The 17,817-nt window shown below is 46.0% G+C and overlaps 1 protein-coding gene across 5 annotated transcripts in view; it reads right to left on the minus strand.

Annotated features, from left to right (window-relative positions):
- Window positions 1–17,817, minus strand: part of LOC144597837 (putative voltage-dependent R-type calcium channel subunit alpha-1E) — a 411,899-nt gene that overhangs the window by 119,755 nt on the left and 274,327 nt on the right. For all 5 annotated transcript variants that reach the window (XM_078407483.1, XM_078407485.1, XM_078407488.1 and 2 more), the window contains 2 exons: window positions 9,632–9,744; window positions 1,207–1,338 (listed from right to left, as the gene is read on the minus strand). In XM_078407483.1, the coding sequence (XP_078263609.1) occupies window positions 1,207–1,338; window positions 9,632–9,744 (245 nt within the window). The remainder of the gene's footprint in view (window positions 1–1,206; window positions 1,339–9,631; window positions 9,745–17,817) is intronic.

Below are 17,817 nucleotides of genomic sequence, written 5' to 3' on the forward strand. Positions count from 1 at the left end.
TCAACCTTCCACCATCTACAAGGCATAAGTCTGCAGCGTGAAGGAATAGCCTCTAATAATGTTTCAGCTGCTAAGTCCCATCATAATGCATCCTATTCTAATGGTTGCCCTTACATTATATTAAACAGTTAAGGCCATGACGATAATGCATGCTGACTGCACAGTACCATCCACTAGGAAGCACAACACCAACTTGTCAAGACATTTGAGCAACTACTTCCTCTACCCAGAACCTCCGTCACATGAAAAATCATGTTTAGTCTTTTCTTTGACTGGATAGCACGCAACAAAAAGATTTTCACTGTACCTCAGTACCTGTGACAATAATAATCTAAACTAAATTAAGCTAAACTAAACAGCAAGCAGGGCGGCACAGTGGCACGGCAGTAGATTTGCTGCCTTGCAGCGCCAGAGGCCCAGTTTCGATCCTGACTACGGTGCTGTGTGTACGAAGCTTGTACGTTCTCCCTGTGACTGTGTGGGTTTTCTCTGGGTGCTCGGGTTCCCACCCATACTCCAAAGATGTGCAGGTTTGTCGGTTAATTGACTTCTGCAAATTGTCCCTAGTGTCAAGGATAGAACTAGTGTAATGGTGACCGTGGACGGTGCGGACTCGGTGGGCCAGAGGACCTGTATCTCCAAACTAAACTAAACTAAACCTTCACTTTCAAGATCCAATCCAAAGTACACACCATCCTCTTCTAATCAGTTATCGTGGTTGCCTTCATCTTTAAAGTCCTGGGCTTCCCTAACTAACAGAACTTGGCACCTTCACCAAACCCATAGCAATTCAAAGCAGGTCTCCCATTCCATTTCAAGGGCAGATAGAGGTGGGTAATAAATGTTGAAAACACATCACAAAATATCCCATTTAGCAACGTGCATGTCTTTTCAGCTGACTGCGTTGCCATTTTATCAAACATTTTAGTGAGCAGAATGGTAAGTGGAGAATGGGTGGCTTTGGGAAGCTGCCGAGTTTGGTTGGGAAGAGCGGGCTGAGAGTTGTGGGATAAACATGATGAGAAATGGGTTTGATGAGGAGATGAGGGAGGGGAGGGGTGGGTGGGGGAGATATGGGATGTGAAGAAAAGTGTGCGAGAGAGTTAGAGGGACATAGAAGTTGGCAATAAAATCCTTTAAGAGCAAGTGGAGTTGGAACAAGCTGAGCTGATATTCAGATCAACAGATTGTGCGGGGAATACTCACTGACCACCAAACAGCTGCATTCCCAGCAGAGCGAACACAACAATGAAGAGGAAGAGGAGGAACAGGAGGCTGATGATGGATTTCATCGAGCTCATTAAGGATACTACAAGGTTCCGCAAAGAGGCCCAGTACCTTAGGAAGAGAAAGCAATAGGATTATCAGAGGCAAACAAAACACAGAAAATGACAGATGATACACAACTGCAGCTGCTCTTTGAGGAACCAATAACAACATGTGGTAGGAGGCAGTGAGGATCTGGTCACAGTTTAGCAGAGAACCAATGAAGAACTGTGGTCAGTGCGTGGCAACCAGTGAAAAATAGTGTCAGTGTATGGGGACCAGTGAGAAATGATGCTAGTGTGCGGGAACCGGCGAAGAACTAGAGCCAGTGTGTAGGAACCAGCGAGATATGGTGCCAGTGTGGGAACTAGTGAGGAACTGGAGCCAGTGCATGTGAACCAGTGAGGAACTGGTGCCAGTGCATGAGAACCAGTGCAAAATTGTGCCGGTGTGTGGGGACCAGTGAGGAACAGGTGCCAGTGCATGATAACCAGTGCAGAACTGGTGCCAGTGCATCAGAACCAGTAAGAAATTGTGCCAGAGTGTGGGGACCAGAGGAACAAGTGCCAGTATGTGGGAAACAGTGAGGAACAGTGTCTGTGTGTAGGAACCAGTAAGGAACTGGTGCCAGTGTGGGAATCAGTGAAACATGGTGCCAGTGTGGGAACCAGTGAGGTACTGGTGCCAGTGTGGGAACCAGCGAGGTACTGGTGCCAGTGTGGGAACCAGGGAAGAGTTAGTGTCAATGTGTTGGATCCAGTGAGTAGTTGGTGCCCGTGTGCAAGGACTAGCAAAGTGCTGATGTCAGTATAAGTTTTAAATCTGAATAAAACCACCACAAAGGCATGTCTTGACTTGTCGATGATAGATTAAAAAACTAGTAAAGCTTGTGACAGTAATCCAGTGGTGGCTAATTTTAAAGAATTAATGCATGGTTTCAAAGTAATGTATAGCACATTAAGACCAAAAAAAACCCAGGATAAGTAGCTATTGAGAGAATTTAAAGGTAGTATTTAATTAGGTTGACATCCTCAGAAAGAAGCAGTAAGCCTGAGAATTGGGAAAAATTCTGAATTCAGCAAAGGAAGTTAATGGCATTGATCAGGTAGCAAACTGTATAGATATGTCAAAAGTTAACAATAATTTATGTGGGTCACCTACAGACTGAGAAGAGAAATAATGTTGAGTCAGGAGAAAATGGTGAAGGAATTAGACAGAGGTGTGTACATGTCTTCATGGAGGAGAAAGTGAAACCCTCACGGAAGTAGTAGCGAACAGCAAGCCCAGACCGCAAAAGGAGATCAAAGAAATTTTAGTATTAGTAATGGAGAAAATGAATCAGACTCAAAGGAAAGAAATTTCCAGCACCTAATAAACATACTAAAGAGGTGACAGAGGTAACCATGGGGACAGTGGATGCACTGGTTGTCATCTTCCAAGATTTCCTAATTTTACGGACATTTTACCCACAGATTTGAAGGGAAGCACACAATTCAGAATACCTACAATTTAAGAATGTAAGAAGTGAAAAAAATGGGGGAAAATAGGCCAGTTAATCTGTCGTCAGTAGCAAGGGAAATGGTGGAATCCATTGAGAAAGAGGATTATAATAGATACCCACAATTGGACACAATGAACCAGTTTTACGATTTGATTGGAGCTTTCACTGGCAGGATCTACTGTGGATTGGACATGAAGTGAAGCAGTTGACACTGTATTTGGGCTTTCAGAAGGTCTTTGATAAATTGACAAGACAAAGGAATTATTAAACAAAATTAGTCTGCAAAGTGTTTGGGGGTAATATACAAGGGTGAAGCCAGGATTGATTAACATATAAAACAGAAGAATTAACGTCATTTTCAGACTTGGACGGCTTGTGGTTTGCTCCAGGGATCAGTGCAAAGACCCCACCTGTTAAACCTATATTAAATATCAGGTTGAGGGGAGGTGTAATGTGTTCATTTGTTGACACTTCAAAGCTAACTGGTGGTGTGGACTGTGAGGAGAATGCAGAGAGTTTTCACAAATATGGCCAACATCCTCTTTACGAAGGTGTTGCCAGGAGGATAAGGAATGATCTTTTAGAGGTGTATAAGATCATGAGAGGAATAAATCGTATAGATGCACAGAGTCTCTTGCCCAGAGTAGGTGAATCGAGGACCAGAGGACATAGGTTTAAGGTGAAGGGGAAAAGATTTAACAGGAAACGGAAGGGTAACTTTTTCACACAAAGGGTGGTGGGTGTGTGGAACAAGCTGCCAGAGGTGGTAGTTGAGGCTGGGACTATCCCAACGTTTAAGAATCAGGGAGGGATATGGACCAAATGCAGGCAGGTGGGACTAGTGTAGCTGAGACCTGTTGGCCAGTGTGGGCAAGTTGGGCTGAAGGGCCTGTTTCCACACTGTAGAAACGAAGCGGTACCGGTACCGGGCCAGGTTAAGTGAATAGGTGAGGTCATGGCTGATGGAATATAACGTAATAAAACGTGATGTCAACATTTTTTTAAAATGTGGACTATTTTTCATTGCTGATAGTTGCAAAGATCCAGGTATTCCAGGGGTCCTGAATATTCCACATCAATCACAAACAGATGCAGCAAGCAATTAGGAGGGCCTTTTTGCAAGTATATTTGAGTCTTATTCTAAGTATACAGGGAGACACAAGAGACTGCAGATGCTGGAACCTTGAGCACAAGTGGACTGCTGAAGGAACTCAGCGGGTCAGGCAACATCTGAGGGCGAAATGGACAGACGACCATTCAGGTTAGGACACTACTTTGGGCTGATGGAGTTAGAGGGGAGACAGCTGGTGGAAGAGGAGAGGGGAAAAGGTGGGGCAAGAACTGGCAAGATCCAGGTAAGGAGAGATTGATGGTAGATAAATCAGGTGAAGAGGAGAAATTTGGAGATCGTAACTAAAGATGGAGGGGATAAGTGGAGAAGATAACAGGGTTCAAATTATGGAATCTGATAAGAAAAGGTGGGGATGAACCAGAAGGCGTGGGGGAGGGGGGGTTGGAGGATAGGCAACGGTGGAATGGGGGAGAAAAATGGGGACCAGAAGAAGGGAAAGGTGGGTGATGAGTGGATGAAGGACAAAGGGAAAGCAACTGGTAATGGGGGCAGGGAGAGAAGCTGGTAAATGAGTAGGGGCGAGGGTTTATCAGAAATTGAGAATTCAACACAGGGTTACAGGGAACATGAGGTGCTGTTCTTCCTGTTTTGGTGTGGTCTCACTCTGGCAGTGAAGGAGGTCAAGGTCAGGCAGATCGGTATGGGAATGGGAAGGAGAATGGAGTGGCTAGCAGCTAGGAGTTCAGGCCAGCCATGGCGGAGTGTGTTTGGCAAAATGGTCACCTCGTTTACGATTGATCTCACTGGTGTACAGAAGGCCACATTGAGAGCACCGAATGCAATAGTTAAGGTAGGGGGAGGTATAGCTAAACCTCTGACTTACCTGGAAAGGCTGTTTAATCCCTGAGAGGAGGAATTAGGAACAGCCCTTCCCATCTACCCAGCTCCCTCCCCACCCTCCTTACAAGCCTTTCTTTCAATTCCCCATGCCCCAGTCCCTCCTCCGCCCCCTTCACTCCATTGGTCTGAAGAAGTGTCCCGGCCTGAAGCGTTGTCAGTCTATTTCCCTCCGCAGATGCTGCCTGACCCGCTGAGTTCCTCACCCATTCGTTCATCGCCCACCACTCCCTACTTCGGACCCCCATTTTTCTCTCCCTCTCATTCCCATCTACCCACCATCCCTCCCTCTGGTTCTACATTTTACTCTCACTATCCTTCCTTATCAGATTCCACCATTTGCTCCCTTTTGTCTTCTCATATGTATCATCTCCATTTTTGGTCACTATCTCCTCCCCTCTCTGCCCCACCTGACTCGTCTGGCAATCAACCCTCCTTACTTAGATTCACCTATCACTTCCAGCTTAATTTTAGTTTAGTTTAGTTTATTTTAGAGACACAGCGCGGAAACAGGCCCTTCGGCTCACCGAGTCCGTGCCGACCAGTGATCCCTGCACACTAACACTGTCTTACACACACTTGGGACAATTTACAATTTTACCGATGCCAATTAGCCTACAAACCTGTATGTCTTTGGAATGTGGGAGGAAACCGGAGCTCCTGGAGAAAACCCACACAGGTCACGGGGATAATGTACAATCTCCGTGCAGACAGCACCTGTGGTCAGGATTGAACCCGGGTCTCTGGCACTGTCAGGCAGCCCTTGCCCCACCCTTACCTCTTATTCCCAGCTATCGCCCCTCCATGCCATCAGTCTGAAGAAGGGTCCCGACCTGAAATGTCCTCTGTCCATTTTGTTCATTAGATGCTCCCGAACCGACTGAGTTTGGATTATATGGTGACCTGATCAGACTCCATGTGAAAATTGCAAGCAGGCCTGGATTCTCTCTTCATAAGGAAGTACAAGTTTGCAGTAAAGGGAGTACAGCAAAGGTTCACCAGAGTGATTCTGAATGGTGCATTTGTCCTATGTGGAGATGAAGCAAACTTAAATCTGCACTTAAATTTGAGTTTTGGAGAATTATAGTTTAGCCTATTCCTGTTGTGCCTCTTGTGTTTTATATAATGCTCTAACTAGTACGGAGCTGGGATGAAATATGTAACTGCTGGAAATACTCAACTGTCACCATCTACAGAGAGAAAAAAACTGACAACATTTCAGGTGGCTAACCTTTCATCAGAACAAATAAAAGTTAGGAATCCAATGTGTTTTAAGTTGTCGAGGAGAGGGGCGGGAATGTCTGAGCCCAAGAGGGACAAGTTGATGGCAGGGATGGAGGAGCCACCTGGTAGATGGAGCGAATGCTTAGTGATCATAGTGGATCTATCTGGACAGCTGGAAATTGCAGATAAATGAGAACAGAAGAAAGAGAAATAAATACTGCTGGAAAACATCTCATTTTCTGAAATCTGAAATAAAAAAGAGATCTAAAATGCAGCAGGTGAGGCAGCACCTCTGGGAAGGAATAAACAGAGTTAAGGTCAAAGTTCCAGTTTTGGTACCAAATGGAAAGGTTGATTATCTGAAATTGTTGTCGTCAATCTTGAGTCCCCAGGGCCACAATACGCCTAGTCGGAAAAGGATATGCCGCTCCTCACTTACAGTGCGGGAGGCCAGAAGGATCAGAGTGGCAAATAAACTGCTAGAAGAACTTGTCGGGCCAGGCACCAAGTGTGGAGAGATATGGACAGATAATGTTTCAGAGTTGGGACTTTTAGAACATAGGCCCACTGAGTTCCTCCAGCATTTTGCTTTTTGCTCACGATTCCAGCGTCCGAGTAGAAATGATCTCAGTGTTGGGAAGCAGTAGGAGGCAGTAAGGAGCCGGGGCTTTTGTGGTAACCAGGGGGTTGCTGGCTACAATCCTAAGAGGAAAGTGAGAAACGGACTCCAATGTAAGAAAACTAGTGAGGAGATGGCAGAAAAATATGATGGTACCTGGGAATATACATGGGAACCAATGAAGGACAGGTTCCTTTATGTGCAAATCAGTTAAGAGTTCATTCCAAAGTGGGCAATCCAGGGAAGATCTAGTCCCTCTGTGCTGGGAGTAGTGAAGCACCTTTGTTTGTGTATAAGCGCCATAGTGATTGCGGTACCAATGTATGGGAACCGGTGAGACACTGGTACCACTGTGAGTTTACCAGTGGGGGGCTTGCGGCAGATGGGAGGAACCAGTGAGACACTGGTACCACTGTGAGTTTACCAGTGGTGGGCTTGTGGCAGATGGGAGAAACCAGTGAGGAGCTGGACCCAGTGTGTGATGGAATCAGTGAGAACCAGCTGTCTACTTGGAGAAATTAGTGAGGAGTGTGTGTTAGTGTGTAGGTAAATAATGGGGAGCTGATATACCTGGGCACAACAAGTGAGGAGCAGCGTTAAGCAATGAGGAGCTCTTGTAGGGGACTGTATTTTCCGTATTTCCTTGCAACAGAATAGAAATCCATGCTAATCTAGAGGATTCCTTCCCCCCCCCCCCAATTTTCCCTGTAATCTATTCCCCACACTCTTATCAGCTCCCCCAAACTGAGCCAGTGAAGAGTCAGTGGTAAGGAGTGATGCACTCTCTGTGCAATTCTCAATCCATGTCAGTATATTACCCCTGATTCCATCCGCTCTGATCTTGCTGACCAACCTTATCAAAGTGGGACCTTATCAAAAACCTTCGAAGATTCCAAAATAAATCACATCCACAAGTTCTCCTCAACCCATTTTGGGAGTTACATATTCAAACTTTCCAGACGATGAGAAAAACATTTAGTGTTAATCAAAAAGCTGCAGATGGGGGAAATCCAATAAAATGGAAAATTCTACAAATATTCAGCAGGTCAGGCCGCATCTGTGGGAAGAGAAACAGGGTTAACGGTTTAAGTTGAAGACCAAATGTCAAACTCAAAAAGAAACAGAAAAAACTAGTTGAGCTGCAGGGATGGTGGGCATGATGCAGCCTTCTGAACTTCATATTGAATTCCACAACTCTAGGTAACTTGGTTTCTGTCTGTGGCAGTTATCCACCAGGTATGTCAGCAAGACAAAGGAGCAAGTTATTGATTTCAGGAGGCGAGGTGATGTAAATGCCCCAACCAGCATCAATGAGATGGTCAAGAGGATCAAGTTCCCAGTGATAAATATCACCAACAATTCATCTGGGACCAACCCAATTGATGTTAGTCAATAAATTACACCAACACCTTTAATTACTCAGAAAACTATGGAGGTTTGGCTTGTCTCCAATGGCTCTTACTAATTTCTACAAATGCACATTGGAAAGCTCACTATTGGGATGAATCGCAGCATGCTTTGGGAACAGATGTGCCCAAGACCGCAAGAAATTGCAGAGAGTTGTGGATGTAGCTCAAACCATCACACACACTGGCCTTCCCTCCATCAATTCCATCTACACTTCACATTACCTTGGGAAAGTAGTCAACATAATCAAGGACTTTTGTCACCCTGGTCATTCTCTCTTCTCCCCTCTCACATCAGGTAGAAGATACAAAAACTTGAAATCTGCTGGCACGTACTATCAGATTCTGGAACAACTTCTTCCCCACTGTTATCAGACTAATGAATATAGATAAAATTCTGGAGTAACTCAACAGGTCAGGCAACATCTCTAGAGAAAAAGATGTTTTGGGTGGAGACCCATCTTCAGACCCTGAAGAGTTTGAAGAAGGGCGTTGAACCGAAACGTAACCTATTCCTTTTCTCCAGAGATGCTGCCTGGCCTGATGAGTTACTCTAGCATGTTGTGCCTATCATTGGTGTAAACCAGCATCTGCATTTGCTTCCTACACAGTTTACTGAATAGTTCTCCCATATGCTAGGGTGCCATCCCAATCTTCCAACCTAGCTCATTATGGACTTTACACTTTTTACCTATCACTGTAATGCTATAATGCTGTAATGCTATAAGACTTGATTATACTCCAGTATACCAAGATTTTATTTGAGTGGACAGCACACAGACAAAAGCTTTTCACTGTATCTTGGTATATGCGACAATAATAAGCCAATACCAATACCACGTTGGCTCAGCTTGTTTGATTTCTTAATTCATGATTTTGTCTTTTTATTTCATCTGGGAGCATGTGCCCGGCCTGCCGATCTTTCTGATTTGCATTTTGTAACTTCAACATTTCCTCTCAATCTCTAACTGACGCCACTCACAGCAGAGTACCCTGGTTTTACCCCAATAGAATCTCAGTCCTCCCTGACTCCATGCAGCTAAACAAACTTCCAGCTCTGATGAAGGATCTTTGACCAGAAGTTCTGATTCTGTTTCTCTTCACACCCTTGCGGTACGACCTGCTGAATATTTCCAGTATTCCCTGTTGTAATTTTGCTTTCACACATCCATGCTGTCTCTGTACAATTACTAATCTTCTTTTCAATGCATTCTGTTGTTCCAAAGCACATTCGCTGCTACCAATGCTGAGCCATCAGGGTGGTAGTTTCCTGTCCTCTTGCTCCTTAAATAGGGAGATCACATTTGCTACCCTTTAATCCACAGGAATGTTTCCAGAATCTATGGAAATATTTAACGAAATCCAGGGCATTTACTCCATTTTCACCTCTGGGGAAAAGATTATCATCTCCTTTCGATTTATTTACCTTTAGTCTATTTTTATTAATCAATATTTATTTCCTTCAGTTCCTCATTCTCGCTGGATCTTTATTCTCTTGTACTTCTGTAGCTGTTCAATTCCTCTGCCATTTCCTTGCTTCCCCATTGAAAGTTCCAGTCAGCAGCAGCTGGCAGCGTGGGAACAAGTGAGGGGGTGGTCCCTGTGTGGGAGGTCTGACACAAGCCCTTGGTCTCGTCTCTACTTACTTTGTGATCTTGAAAATTCGGAGTAATCTCAACGCGCGGAGCACGCTGATGCCAAATGATGTTTCTGGCCGAATTACCGTCCACACCACGTCAAATATACTGCCGATAATAACCTGCTGAGCAAAGGATCGAATTAGAGGGGGACACCAGGACATCGATTGGGATGTAGATTGGGATACAAGTCAGGAGAGACAATGATAGACTTGGTACAGTCTGGGACATGGGCTGAGACATAGACTGCAATATGGACCAGGGTACAGGACACGAGGGGGTTGAGGAAAGTACAGCAATGGAGGCTGTACTCTGACTGAAACAGACTGGGATACACAGTACAACTCAGGCAGATGCACAGATTGGGATAAAGAATGAAATACAAGCTGGGAGACAGGATGAGATACCCTTGGGGGAACAGACAAGAAGATAGGCCTAGAGAGAGACTGGCAAACAGACCTGCCTGCAGACTTAATAAATAACAGCATTAGCGTGAAAGCTTTGCCATGACATGCACGCATCTGATACCAGATTGTACTGTAAGGACCTGCTACCAGATCGAACTGTATGACTGATCCACCACACATTAACACACACACAGTGAGTTCTAATACCAGAAAAAAGAACACTGTACACCTGGAATAACAGCATACAATGTTGGATGAAAAAAGGGAAAAAGAACAGGAGTTTTCTGCCTGTCTCCTGTGTGTCTATGAGTGAATGCATGGCCAAGCTCAGATTGTGAGTGGGATTCTACCTGCATGTCCACCTGTTTGAGTGTCAATGTCCAGACACATTGCCACTGGACCCATACCACACAGTGTTGAGTCTGCACCGAAGCAGTTCCATTTTAAAATAAATCACACGTAGGCATGCTTCGCTCCTCAACATGAACTTCATACCTCAGGGCGAAGGTATTTATTTCACAAAATGCTGGAGTAACTCAGCAGGTCAGGCAGCAGCTCAGCAGAGAAGGAATGGGTGACGTTTTGGGTCGAGACCCTTCTTCATACCTCAGGGCCCTCATGTACAGTGCCAACTGAAACAGATCTGTATGCTGTCTGCTCCATCACACAAGGAAGTCAGAGGCTCTAATGATGACACTGCTCCCCTAGATGGGGAGCGACTGGCAGGAGATGGCCAGCTCAAATCGCAAGGAGTAAAACTCTGATCATCCACTATCTCTTCAGTAAGAAATCCAGATGATTTAGCTTCTGGTTTACCAGTTGATGGTCCCAATCCTCACATTAGCACATGGTCAAGAGTGGCAGCAGCAGCAAGCTCCTGGGTGTGCATATCTCTGAAGATCTGTCATGTGACAGCACTCAAGGGACAGCACTCAATGTACCACTCTGTAGATCTGCAAAGGTGGCAGCACAGGTAGTTAAGGTGGTGAAACAAAACATGTTTCCAGCCTTCATTAGCCAGAGCTAAAATGTTAGGGACTGGAGGTCAAATAGGCCAGGCCACTCTGTGTGCAGTTAGGCCAGGCCACAGTGTGTGCAGTTAGGCCAGGCCACAGTGTGTGCAGTTAGGCCAGACCACAGTGTGTGCAGTTAGGCCTGGCCACAGTAGGTGCAGTTAGGCCAGGCCACAGTGTGTGCAGTTAGGCCAGGCCACAGTGTGTGCAGTTAGGCCAGGCCACAGTGTGTGCAGTTAGGCCAGGCCACAGTGTGCAGTTAGGCCAGGCCACAGTGTGTGCAGTTACGCCAGGCCACAGTGTGTGCAGTTAGGCCAGGCCACAGTGTGCAGTTAGGCCAGGCCACAGTAGGTGCAGTTAGGCCAGGCCACAGTAGGTGCAGGTAGGCCAGGCCACTGTGTGTGCAGTTCTGTTCATCGCATTATATTAAGGGCGTGATTGCTCCTGGAAGAACATAGAGGGGATTTACCAAGATGTTGCTTGGGATAGAAGTTTAAATTACGAGGAGAGACTGAAAAGGCTGTGCTTATTTCTTCTGGAGGGATGGAGGCCGGTGAGGGATATGATAGAGCTATATAAAATATAGTGAGAAACATTTCCCCAAAATGTAGATATCTAAAATTTGGGGATATCGGTTTAAAAGGATAGTTAGAGAGAATCTGGGCAAATAGTTTTCTCATCCAGATGGAGTTTTGAATCTGGAAAGCACTGCCCGAAAATGTGAAGGAGGCAGCTACTTTCACAATATTTAAGGAAGATTTGGAAGACCAGATCAAGTGCCAGTAAGTGGGATTAGTATAGGTTTGGAACAATGGTCAGAGTGAAGACCTTGTGTGGTGTATCTCTATAACTCTATCAGTCACTCGTATTATGCCTTTAAGATGCCTGATATAATCCCATATTATTCTGAACATATGTGGTGCATATATCATCTAGTTTTAAGAGTTTATAATTGCAGGCACAATCACTTAAGACTATGGGCTACATAACACTCAGTAATGTAAGCTTCTCATTCCACATACAATTATTCCAAACACAGTTACTGATATAATTGCAGATATAATATCTCAGTGTTGTGTACTTGTGATTCCAGAAACTGTCACTCTATATTATGTATTCATGATTCCTGACAGTCACACAATATAATGAGTTTACGATTTTAGACACTGCGCCCTCAGTACAATAGAGTTACATAAATAGACACAGTGGCTTTTTTTCATTCAGGCACAGTCCCTTCATTTGTAACGTGAAGTGATTCGACTTATTATTAAGCATGGAACAGTACAGCACATGAACAGGCCCTTCAGACCACAATGTCTGCGCCAAACATGATGGCAAATTAAACTAATCCCTTCTACCTGTGCATGATCCATGTCCCTCCGATTTCCGCTTATTAATGTGCCTATCTAAAAGCCTCTTAAATGCCATAATCATATTTGCTTCCAGCACTAACCCTGGCAGTGCATACGAGGCACACAGCAGCCTCATGTAAAAAAACTGCTTTGCATGTCCCTTTTGAAATGTGTACCGAGGGGGGAGAGGGGTAGGAGGGGAGGGGGGGAAGGAGAGGGTGCTGCACCAATGCAGGAGAGGTTTGGGCCCAACTTGGTCTAGTATATTACTAAAACTCTCTGTTTTGTTTGTGCATTTTATTAATTGTATATGGTTTGGGGCTTGACACAGGCCAAACGGTACATGATAGCACCCTTACCATTTTAGGCCCACCTTACCATTGTCCTGGGCTTTCAATAAATGTTATATATATATTTTTAATCACTTTTTAATCTTTCAAAATCTCTTTTTAAAGTTTAAAAATTCACTTTTCCACTTACCTTGCCGTGTTCATCGTTGACGTCACAATGGCACCCGCCCAAGTGATGCGAGTGACGGCCAATGAGGGAGGGAGTGATGGGAGTGGCAGCCAATGGGGGGGGGGGGGGGGGGGGGGGACTGACTTGAACAAATGCGCTCCCCCCCCCTCCGGAGCACCAGATGGAGGACCGCTGCCCGTCCCGGCACGTATCGTGCCTGACCTTCCTCCCGTGGTGCAGCGCGGCGCCAGAGGCTGTGGCGGATGGTCTAACAAGATGGCCGCTCGCCGCCGATCAGCGCTACACGCACAGGGCACAGGTAAGTGGCTTTTGCTGCCAACAGTTCCACGGAGGGGCCCAACGGGTCCACTTGGTCTAGTAATTTTATAAACTTCTATCAGGTCTCTCCTTAACCTCCGCTGCTCGAGAGAAAACAATCCAAGTTTATTAAACTCCTTATAGCTAATACCCTCTAATCCAGGCAACCTCCAGGTAAAGATAGACACAATGTGCTGGAGTAACTCAGCGGGTCAGGCAAACGGATAGGTGACGGTTCGGGTCGGGTTCCTTCTTCAGACTGATTGTAGGGGTCAGGAACTGGAAGCAAGAAAAGACCAGGACAAATCAGGCTCAGCAACAGATGACATCAGGCAGGGGGGGCTCCGATTGTTGGCTAAGGACGGTGTGATCCTCAGAGGGATACATCGTTGCGAACTGTGGAATTGGTCACTCGGCTTTTAGAGGAACAAGGAGAAGTGGGGAGAGGGGGAGTATTTACATGTTATCATATCATATCATATATATACAGCCGGAAACAGGCCTTTTCGGCCCTCCAAGTCTGCCGCCCAGCGATCCCCGTACATTAACACTATCCTACACCCACTAGGGACAATTTTTACATTTACCCAGCCAATTAACCTACATACCTGTACGTCTTTGGACGTACCTAAAGTATTATCTGCCTTCTTGAGGCAGGCTCTCTGTGGATCCCTTTGATAGTGGGATATCAATAACTGTGAGGACTGGGAAATGTTCACCACTTTCTGCAGCCCCCTTGGTCATTTTTGTTATCAAACCCTAGTGTGATGCAACCAGTCAGTATGCTCTCTACCGTACATCAGCAGAAGTCTGGTAAAGTATTTGGTGACATGCCAAATCTCCTCAATGAGGTTGTCGATGAGGTTTCTTTGCGAGTGCCATCGATGCACTGGGCCCAGGACAGATCACCTGCGATGATGACAAGATCACCAGGACAGATCACCAGAGACAGATCGCCAGAGTTGATCACCAGGACAGATCACCAGAGATGATCACCAGAGATGTGCTGGGCCCAGGACAGATTACCAGAGATGATCACCAGGGATGATCACCAGAGGCAGATCACCAGGACAGATCACCAGAGATGATTACCAGAGATGTGCTGGACCCAGGACAGATCACCAGAGATGATCACCAGAGATGTGCTGGGCCCAGGACAGATCACCAGAGATGATCACCAGAGATGTGCTGGGCCCAGGACATATTACCAGAGATGATCACCAGGGATGATCACCAGAGGCAGATCACCAGAGGCAGATCACAAGAGATGATCACCAGGACAGATCACCAGAGATGTGCTGGGCCCAGGACAGATCACCAGAGATGCACGCTCCAGGAACTTGAAGCTGTTGCATTTCTCCACGGCCATCCCACCGAAGAAGACAGGTTCATGGACCTTCAGCTTTCCCTTCCTGGTCAACTATCAGCATTTCCGAAGAGAGGGTCATTGCGCGGAGACTTCAGGGTCTGAGAAAATTCTGTGGCCACTTCCTCCTGCAGGTCCTCCCCAAATTATGACAGGGCTTCGTTCCTGGGGACTGTTTGGAACCTGAATAGTTCGGCAATATATTAAAAAATGGAGACCAACCAAGGGCAAAGTGTAGTTAAACCAGGGGAAGTAATTCACTGCTGTGAACTGAGGTCTCCCATGGCGGCAGAGGCCTGCATCCCTGCAGCAGCCGGCAAATCCATCCCACCAGTCTCCCACAGGATTGCTCGTGTGTATGGGCTTCACGTAAGTCGGGTGTTGATAACATGGGGGGGACCTGTACACTGCTGCCTCTGGTAATCGGAGGACGAGACAGAAGAGTGTGGGTGATTGGTGTGAAGGTGTGATTCTGCAAGGATTGCTCTATCACTTGACTATTCTGTGGGGGGACATAGACTTTAGAGATACAGCATGGGAACAGGCCCTCTGGCTCACCGAATCCGTGCCGACCAGCAATCGCCACATGCACTAGCACTGTCTCACACACTAGGGTCAATTAACAATTTTACTAAAGCCAATTAACCTACGTCTTTTGAGTGTGAGGGGAAACCAGAGCACTCAATGAAAACCCACGCGGTCACAGGGAGAACGTGCAAACTCCATACAGACAGCACCCATAGTCAGGGGACCTGGGGTGGAGAGTTGCATAAGGCTGTGGCCTGTAACAGGTACTTGAGCCGGTTCACGGTCTCGTCTGCCGCCTGTCACTTCTGCGGCGAGGAGGAGACCGTGTACCATTTGTATATAGACTGCATGAGGTTGCAGCCCCTGTTCCAGTATCTGAAGGGGCTGCTCGTCAAGTTCTGGCTCCATTTTAGCCCTACGCTTTTAATTTTTGGGCACCCGGTACAGAGGGGGGAGGGTCAGGAGGGAGGAGAGGGTCTCCCTGTTGGTCTGCTCCTGGGCCTGGCCAAGATGGCCATCCGCGGGTCCAGGCAGCGGGCAGTCGACGGCCTCACAGAGGTCGGCTGCCTACCCCTGTTCCGGGCTTACGTCCGTGCCCGCGTGTCCCTGGAGAGGGGACTCTGGAGGCCTTCCGTGAACGCTGGTCGCCACGGGGAGTCGAATGTATTGTTGACAGATGGCGGGATTTTAATGTGATAATTGTTTATTTTGTAAACTGCCGATACAGGCGGCTTTTGTTTGATCACATTTTGCTTAGTATGTTTGTATGGTTTTCTTTGGAATAAAACTTTTATATTAAAAAGAGAAAAAAATAAAGTCAGGATTCAACCTGGGTCTCTGGCGCTGTGAGGCAGCAATTCAACAGCGACCCCACTATGCCACCCCAGCACCACTCTTGCAGTTCAAGATATTCCTCAGACATTGGTGAGAAGGATTTTTCAGAATTAAATCGTCTGGGTGTGCCTTTGCAAGATCTAATCCTTCTGCCTCTGCCAAGATTAGTGGTCTCTTTGTATGATTCTGACTGTGTTTTGAAGTCTCAGTGTGGGGCCATTTCAAAGCACAGTTAAAAGTCAACTACTTTGTTGTGCATCTTGCATGAGTCAGACTGGTAATCAAAACAGATTTCCTTTCCTTGGAGGCCAGTCTTGTGCCAGATGGACATTTTTGTCAATCTGCCAGTTTCAGGGTCATCATTATTAATATCATATTTTTATGCTTAATTATTTAATAACAGCATTTAAATTCCCCTGCTGCCATGGTAGGATATGAACTCATGTTTCCAGACCATTAGTCCAGCCCTCTAGATTACAGAGCAATAATTTAATCACCAGGCTACTGCTTCCCATAGATATCTGACAACAGGCATCGTTATACAATTCCACAGAAACTTATACCAGACAGAGTTATACAGAGACACTGTAATATAAGAACCAACACAGTCTTCTAGTAATGCAGGAGGATTAAAGCAGATAGGGTAAGGGAGTGCTACAGCAGTCACCCTACATTTCGGAAGCATCTGATCCAAGCACAGTCAGAGAAACATAAAATCATAGAAACAAACACAGAGAAAATAGGTGCAGGATTTGGCCCTTTGAGCCAGCACTGCCATTCATTGTGATCATGGCTGATCATCCACAATCAGTAACCCGTGCCTGCCTTCTCCCCATATCCCTTGATTCCGTTAGCCCCTAGAGTTCTATCTAACTCCCTTTTAAATTCATCCAGTGAATCGGCCTCCACTGTCTTCTGTGGCAGAGAATCCCACAAATTTACAACTCTCTGGGTGAAAAAGTTTATTCTCATCTCAGTTTTAAATGGCCTCCCTTTTATTCTAAGACTGTGGCCCCTGGTTCTGGACTCCCCCAACATTGCATCTAGCTTGAGCAGTCCTTTTATAATTTTGTACATTTCCATAAGATCGCCTCTCATCCTTCCATATTCCAGTGAATTCCAGTGTTACAGCACTCGACTAGAGCAGAGTAGAGTGCCAGTAACAACAATTCAGGAGCAGCATTCACGGGATGGCGGGACGCAGTACAAAGATAGACACAAAATGCTGCAGTAACTCAGTGGTCAGGCAGCATCTCTGGAGAAAAGGGAACAGGTGACGTCTCGACCCGAAGTGACAACTATTCCCTTTTCTCCAGAGATGCTGACTGACCCGCTGACTGATCCAGCATTTTGTGTCTATCCATTGTGTCTGTCTATTGTCTCTTCCTCGGCAGTATCCTCACATACACAGTCTGTACTGAGAGGGTTCTGTTGACAATCAAATCAAGCTGTAGATAAGGCAAATCTGAAATGAAAACAGAAACTGCTGGAAACACTCAGCAGGTCAGGCAGCATCTGTGGGAGAGAAACAGACTCAATGTTTCATGTCAGAGATTCTTTGTCAGATGAGTTACATGCTGGCAACCTGTTGAATATTTCCAGCATTTTTTGTTATTTTCTCTTGTTGAGTATCTCGGCAGGACCTCAGGATTAGAAAGTACATTCATTCTCAGAGTACTGTATAGATTTGATATCGGGTATAGTCACGCCTTTTTCACAGGGTCTGATAATTGATACAATACAGTCCTTCCTTTGTCCCGCCCCCCCGACATAAGTCTGAAGAAGGGTCTCGACCCAAAACGTCGCCCATTCCTTCTCTCCAGAGATGCTGCCTGACCTGCTGAGTTACTCCAGCATTTTGTGAATAAATACCTTGACACAGTCATGTAGTGCTTAACGTCACAGAAAGTCCCCAACT

This window comes from Rhinoraja longicauda, chromosome 11, assembly GCF_053455715.1.
Source record: "Rhinoraja longicauda isolate Sanriku21f chromosome 11, sRhiLon1.1, whole genome shotgun sequence".
NCBI lineage: Eukaryota > Metazoa > Chordata > Chondrichthyes > Rajiformes > Arhynchobatidae > Rhinoraja > Rhinoraja longicauda.